The sequence below is a fragment of the Castanea sativa genome, chromosome 5 (assembly GCF_040712315.1).
Source record: "Castanea sativa cultivar Marrone di Chiusa Pesio chromosome 5, ASM4071231v1".
NCBI lineage: Eukaryota > Viridiplantae > Streptophyta > Magnoliopsida > Fagales > Fagaceae > Castanea > Castanea sativa.
In genome coordinates, this window is record NC_134017.1 from 24,179,943 (window position 1) to 24,187,779 (window position 7,837).

General features: G+C 35.4%; 1 protein-coding gene across 1 annotated transcript; it reads right to left on the reverse strand.

Moving 5' to 3' along the window:
- Positions 1 to 1,475: 1,475 nt before the first annotated feature.
- LOC142636702 (uncharacterized) lies at positions 1,476 to 5,219 on the reverse strand. The gene is made up of 2 exons (XM_075810991.1): positions 5,067 to 5,219; positions 1,476 to 4,860 (listed from the first exon to the last, which is right to left on the reverse strand). The coding sequence occupies exon 2, from the start codon at positions 4,806 to 4,808 to the stop codon at positions 1,641 to 1,643; it is 3,168 nt and encodes a 1,055-aa protein (XP_075667106.1). The 5' UTR covers positions 4,809 to 4,860; positions 5,067 to 5,219; the 3' UTR covers positions 1,476 to 1,640.
- Positions 5,220 to 7,837: the final 2,618 nt, after the last annotated feature.

Below are 7,837 nucleotides of genomic sequence, written 5' to 3' on the forward strand. Positions count from 1 at the left end.
TCGGTTTTATAGTATATATAAATTAAGAAGTGTTTGATTGAATAAATATGAGATGGTAAGTACCGGTTAACTTTTAAGATTTTTTTTTTCTAATAAGCTTTGCCAAAAAAAGAGAGTCAATGGTGAACCTAGAACTAATTATAGCTTTTCATCTAGACTTTGATTTGAAATCATTGTAAAACTGTTGTGCCCAAAGCACTTCTCTTAGTTTCAAATTATCATCAATTTAGCTCTCAAAAAAAAAAAATATATATATATATATATATATATATATATATATATTATCAGCAATTTAATTTTTAAATTTCTCAACTTTCATAACTGTTAATTTTTTATCATCCATATTTGCCACTCAAAATTTCCCAGATCGCTTAGTAACACAAAATTTCAATCAGGGGTGGCTTGATGCATTTAAGGGCCTAAGCGAAAAATTGATTATATTGTTTTAGATGCAAAATTACTACTGATTAACATGAATTTTTTTTTTTTATAGAAATTTTACAGATACAAAAAATTTGACAATTTTTCACACTTGTTGATGTGACGAATTGATAGTGGTAAGTAAAAGAGTGAGGTAAATGGTAAGCCTAGATGAAAACTAGTAAAAGTTTGCTGACTCAACTCTTATTATTATTTTATTTTTTAGAAATGCGACATTCACAATATTTTTCACAACAAATCTTAGGTTTTAAGTTGCTTCTTATTTTCTATTTGAAAACACCACTATAATTATTTTTTTTGCCATCAACAACAGCCTGTAATTAACAACCTATTATTTAGCATTTGCTGTAAAAGTGTTGTGAAAAATATTGTGGACGTAACATTTTTCTCTCTTTTTTGTTTGTTATTCATTTGATAAAAAAATATTATTTTATTTATTAATTATAAATAACACTATTGATTAAAATTTGGAGACATTTTTTTAACTTGGGGCATTAGGCGACTGCATCTATTACTTTTACTATTTAGCCGGCCCTGATTCCAATTTATCATATCAATGGCAGCTTAGAAATGGACACCAAAACTGAAATTTTAAACACTGGCGTCATGTTCTACCGGGCTTGTTTTTTCATTAACCATTGAAAACATATTCTATTAATTTGCATTTATTATCGTACTAAGCATCAGAAAATATGAAAATATTTATATATAAAAAAAATCTTTTAGCATAATTAGAGCATTACTATCAAGTATGCTATGCCAAATGTCATTTTACCACATCAAAACCCACTTTATCCATTTTAACCCATCATTTTACAATTTATCGTTTATCCAACATCTTTATTGATACCTGTGCATATAATATCTGAGATGATATTTGAGCATAAGCTGAAATTAACAAAAAAAATCACACTTCTCTTGTGGGGTCGACTAAATATGTCTTCCATGTTGTAGGTTCTACATATGACAAGCTCAATACACATGATTTTTGTAGGAGCTATTAATACACTAAACACAACATGGACATATTTCACTTTTTCTAAAATAATTGTATTCATATGGAAAAACTGTGTTTTAAATCATTACTCTTTCAGAAACCCAAACATTTCTTATGTAATAGTAAACCACCAAGATAACATCTACTTTAGAGGTATGTCTACAACAACATATTCTTCTCTGTAATTTGAATGCTTATAATGTCATTCTACATCATTACACTCTTTTTCATGTGCAACATTACCATTAACTCCAGAAACAAGTTCAGCTTCAACTATCTGGGAAGGCAACCGCTCATACATTCTAGACCCCAATGGAAGAAGCTTATAATGCCCCAAGGTAAGAGTCTGGCTGAGCTTCTCATAATTCCACCTCTGCTGAATATAGACTGCTATTGCAAGAATAATCGCTGTCACAGGTATTGCAATATCCCCAAACTTAGAGTAAAAATCCAAATTTGGGTTGACAAACTCATAATCTTCAGCGAAGTAAGGATTCCGAACAGGTGCTCTTATGTAATCATAAAAATGGGGGAACAGTCTGACTGCTGTGATTCCAATGAAATAGAGTTTCCTGAGTGGTTTACAATCAATCTGCCACACAAAGTTGCCAATAATTTGAGGGAGCAGGAAAAAATCTTGAACGAGACCCACATATTCTTCTAGTACTGCTTCCCATTCCCGCAACATGTGGGAATTTCCCCTTGATATTAAATGTGATTTCACCCTGATAAGTCCCTGGCTAGTCTTCATACTATGAACGATAAGAACTATTACATACCCAATGACATGGATTGTAATGGTAGTAAGAAGTACCCGCTTATCACTAGGGACACGATGTGGTTCTAAAGGGGCTCGTGTTAATGATCTGATGCGAGATTTCCACACCTTCTGACATAGTCTCAAAGTCAGTAGAAATGAGACCATTACAAGAAGCTTCACAGTGTAATCCATTATATGAAACCACTGATTGTTCTCAAGATCATAAGATGATGTCTCATAAGTTTCAGAAGAGATTCTCTTGAAGAGAGCTTCTGCACCTGTGATCAGAGGAAGACTATAACCAAGAGCTTGGACACCTAGCATAACAAGTGATATATAGGGGACATAATCCAAATTATGCTTGATGTAGAACAGCTGGCTTAAAATGCAAGCAATTGCGAGTGAAAGTGTCAAAATACGGAGGATCCCCTCAACACCCCTATGAGATAGAATGTCTTCCCGCTGCTTCCTGTACATAATTGGAAAAGTTTCAAGCTTGATTGTACTAAAGTGGAGAGGGTCATCTTCAGTTCTTTTGCTAACTATCGAAATCATTGCTGTTGGATTGACTAACCACCGAGTTGTAGTCGGAGGGTATGACACCACCACCTCAACTAAACAATCCATCCCAGCTTCAAGATCCATGCTCTCAAATAAGATCTTCCACGATGCCCGGACATCCCTGCAACCAACTAAATACATCTTTCCAACATGTGGATCATAAAGACCCTCCAAGAAAAGCATAGAAAAGTTTCCATAATCTTTTCCAGTGAGACTGAGCTGTGCTGATACATTGAGGAGGAGCTGCTTTTCAGTGTATTCAGCCTTGGTGTGGTAAGGGGTCTCCTCATCTGTGGTGGAACCATTGTGTGAAGACCAGTAACGCCCAAACAATGGACCAACTGAAAGAATTTCCAGTTGAACATCAGTTCTAGGCCATGAATGTCTAGAAGATGGATCAGGAAATGCAGAGACATGAAGGGTGAGATCTTCCGAGAGAAGCGAAAGACTAACTAGGAACGCCTCTGTGTCCTCCAGTTTGGGGAATTGAAGAAAAGACTTCTTGATGACAGTTCGAAAAGTGAAGGGCTCATTCTCTTCTAGGATAGTACCAGCTACAACAAATTTTGTGTAGATGTAATTTGGACGGGAAACTTTAAAATAATTCCACAGCTCTGTTGGCTGCACTAGCTTTTCAAATGATAAAGGAAAGTATGATGCATTCTTCTTATTTGTGCTAGAAAAACTCCCAAAAATAATGCTCCGTTGCTTTATGGAAAATGAAATAGGTATATACAAACAGATCCGAGAATCACACCCACTCCCTTCAGCATCAACAACTCCAAGACAGCCAACCATGCAAAGTTGCCCACTAGAAGACTTCCAAATCCCCTCAGCAGCAACAGTCATGTTGCCAAGCCCAGATCTCAGTGCTGCAGCATACTGATTCTCCGATGGAGGAACAGCTCTAAACAATGCTGAAACCCTAGCAGAACTGACATTTCCCCGAGGAACTTTTTGCTCACACTTAACATTCTGCATGTAAAGTTTAACACCTTTAAAGCCCCCATCTGTCGCTTTAATCTCCTTATCTGACACAAATGGACCCAATTTACTGCAAAACGCATCTGTGCTATTACATCTCCAGTTTGGCACAACTGTGAAAGCCTGATCCCGAGTAACTTCTTCAAGTATTTCACAAAAAAAAAATTCTTTATAGATATTAATGCCTCCATCCATCAAACTATCCTGGTATGGATATGGATCACATGCTTTGGACACAATCTTTTCAGACCCAAACTTATAGTCTGCCAACTTGCCCAACTGGGATGAAATGTGAATCACATCAAAGTACTTAGGGTTTGATTTTGGATTTAAACTTCTCAACTCCCCTTGGATTGCCCGGTTTGTTAACGTGAATGTCTTGGGAAAGCGAAGTACAAACAGAATTCGATCATCTTGCAAAAGAGGAGGCTGGTCATATCTCGGAATAGAAACCTTCACCCATTCCCATGGATCCATAGAATTGGGCTCCCTAGATGGCAACATTGTGCTTCCCAACAAACATAACACTCTTTCCCCACCATTTTTCTTTGATTCAGTGTAAACCCCTTCAAAGGCAATTGAGAGCTCAGAATGGCTAGGCCATATCCTAAACTGAGGACTTCCATGGTACCTACTATTCTCAAATGTACCAGCTAGAGTCATGCCCATGACCAAGAACCCACTGACACTCACAGACTTCCTAGATCGATGGGCATGATCAATATCCATTACCCAAAAAGTAACCAAATTTAATGGATCCACAACATCAGATGAATTCTTTAACACATCTCTATCATCAAATGGCATTATTGGAGCCTTACCTGCCTCCTGCCTCCAATCCCCATCGACAAAAAAGAGTTCTTCTTTGATACTAAAAACTCTATTGTCTTCAGCTCTCAATTCAGAGGCAGAAGATAGAACAGAAGCACATTCTTTTTTCCCTTCATCTACTCTATCATACTTGTAGGTTTCAGGATCTTCTTCAGAGAAGTATGACTTTGCAGACCCCAAGACCAAAAGCCCATACACACACCAAACAAAAATAGCCAAAGATGCAATCTTCATGATCCCAATTGTTCAAATTTAATAACTTTCTTCAAAAAATCTCAGCTACCCACTAAACAAAAATCAGAAAAGTTCAAAACCCAAGTGCTCTATCAGAGATTTCTATAGGACAAGTATAGTTTTGGTCGTTAGTAGTAACCCACTAGGCATACACATGAAACTAGTTACATAACATAACCATGAAAAACAGGGGAGCATGTAAGAAAAATAAGTGTATGGTGGCAATACTATGAGACATTTGATGTGAGGAAGACAAACCTGAACTTGGGGTTGTTCATTTGTGTCCTCTTTGCTTAGATATCTTTGAAGATGAACCCCACTTGCTGAAATTTGGTAAAGAGCTTGGTACAACCTCGCTTTGTGTCTGAACTCTAGATCTTGGGGCTGGGGAGAGAAAGAGTGAAGTTGAAGTGGTTCTGGTGCAACCGACCAATTTCTTTCTTTATAGTAACTCTTTATCCCACATCTTTTCGAAGCGCGTGTAATGCAATTTTTTTTTTTTTTTTTTTGAAACAGAGTCAATGAGAAGGAAATTTCCCATTTTTTTTCCACTACCTTTCTGCTTCCCTCGAGCGTCACTCAAGATCAACTTCTCATTCGTTAATTTGGTACGAATTCTTCTATAAATTGTGCAATGACACCTCATGCTTTCAACAATGATGAATAAAACTAGGAAAATTTATAATGATCTCAGCCAAAAAAAAAAGGAAAATTTATAATGTGAGCTTTTCATGAAGTAGTTTATACAATTATGCTTTATAGTCTTTTTATTTTTATTTTTATCATTCTTAATTCTTGAATAATAAATAGCAAAGTTTGGCCTAATGATTCTCAAGGCATCATAAATCTATAAAGTTATAAGTTCAAGACTACTTCTAACCAACATTTAAAGGAGACCCTAAAAAAATTCATTTTCAACTATTTTATAATTATATAATTATAGTGATTCTTACAATTCATTAATTAAATAATTCATATATCACAATAACTCTAATCATTGATAACTCAATATCTGATAGCAGGCATGAACTGAATACTTTTCCAACCATACACACTATAGGAGGTTAAGGTGACACTTTTTTATATAGACTCAATGGTATGATCACTTTCTTTTTTTTAGAAATTCTAGCATATTGTAAGGCTTGATGCAACGAAGATCGTGTTATCGATTCTAAAATTAGACCATCTATTGCATAAAATGCATTACACTCATATAGCTATGATCCCAAAGAAGAAGAATCCATAGTCCATCACAAAGTATTGACCAATCATTTTGGGTAATGTGTGTATAGAAATTATTCTAAAGTCCTTACCAATAGACTTAAAATGTGATTTTTGATGCTCTTTTTATAGAATTATTACTGACAACACTACTATAGCTTTTGAATTGCTCCACATAATGCGTAAATAGAAGGTGGGGTATGGTGGGATTGATTGTAATAAAATTAGACATAAGCAAGGCATATGATCGAGTGCAACGAGATTTTCTGAGACAAATGATGTTATAGCTGGGCTTAGCAGAGTGATAGGTAAACTTGATGTGGAAAGTGTATGCACAGCCTTCTATTCAATACTTATAAATGGAAAACCTAGGGGTTTTATTAATCCATCTCGTGGTATCAAACATGATAACCCCCTCTCACTGTACCTATTTTTTGTATGTGCTGAAGGATTGACTTCTTTGTTGAGGAAGGCGATAGAGAATCAACAAATTCAAGGTCTCCTATCTTGTAAGGATGGTGTTTCACATCACTCATCTGTTGTTTGCAAAATAGTATACCGTTTTGCCAAGCGAAAGTGGTGGAGTGTCAACAACTAATCAATATTTTTGGTCACTATGAGGCTGCGTCAGGTCAGGCAATATATAGAGCAATCTCTTTGTTTTTTAGCAGGAATACAAGACCGGAAGTGCAGGACGAGATCCATAATTTGTTAGGGTCCAAGACATGACTATGTGCGAGAAATACCTTGGTTTGCCGATGATTGGGAGGAAGTTTAAAGTGAGCACTTTCAAATACAAGAATGAAATGTTAAAAGAGTGATGGTTTGGAACTTGGAAGGAAAATTTTATTTCCAAGGTGGGATGAAAAAGTCTAATAAAAACTATAGCATATGTCATTCCAACTTACTTGGTGATCATATTCAAAATTTTAAAGACACTTTGTGATGATATCAAATTTAGTTCTAGTCAAATATTGGTGGGGGCAAACTCAGAATGAGAAGAAGATTTACCAGATTAATTAGAGCAAACTTTGCAACTCGAAGAATAAAGGAGGGATGGACTTTTAGGATATATATGCTTTTAATTTAGTCATGCTCGCTAAACAGGCTTAGAAGTTTATATGTCGCCAACAAATAGAGAGTGTGTCGTCTACTGTGAGAATGTCCATTTGCTAGGAACATGTAGCTCTGGTTGGAGGCAGAGTGTAGAAATGTGCGAATGATGATCATGATTTTTTATGTTGTTTCGGTAAGTGATTGATAGACTGGGACTGAAAAAGCTCGAAAGATGGGTAGTAATTGTATGGGCTATTTGGAATGCTTGCAATAGATTTTGCTTTGAAAATGTTAAGTTCATTCGAAGAAAATTTTAAATGGAGCTATACAGTACTACTAGAAGACTATCATAAGCAAATAACAATGCGACGTTGCCTATGTGTTTTTGGTCTTATTCTATTTTGGTTATTATATGTTAGTATCTCACTGTTTGTAGTCCACTCTTCCTTGGATGGACATGGTCTGTTAGTCCAAGCTACTGATGTATACGAATTTTTCCTTCTGTTATTTAATACAAATTTCTATCTCTTCTCAAAAGAAAAATTATTAATAATAATAATCACGATAGCTCTGTATCAATATCCGATTAACGTTCTTCTCACCCAAAAAAAAAAATCTGATTAACGTGTGAGAGCTCTGTATTCTTAGTTTGGTATCATCATTTAGATTTATCTTATTATGGAAAAAAAATGAATTAACGTATATTATATTTTAAACTATGTACGAGAAATCATAGGGAATTTATACAAACA

Coding starts and splice junctions, on each gene's coding strand:
- LOC142636702 (XM_075810991.1), bottom strand. CDS start 4,808: ATGAAGATTGCATCTTTGGCTATTTTTGTTTGGTGTGTGTATGGGCTT.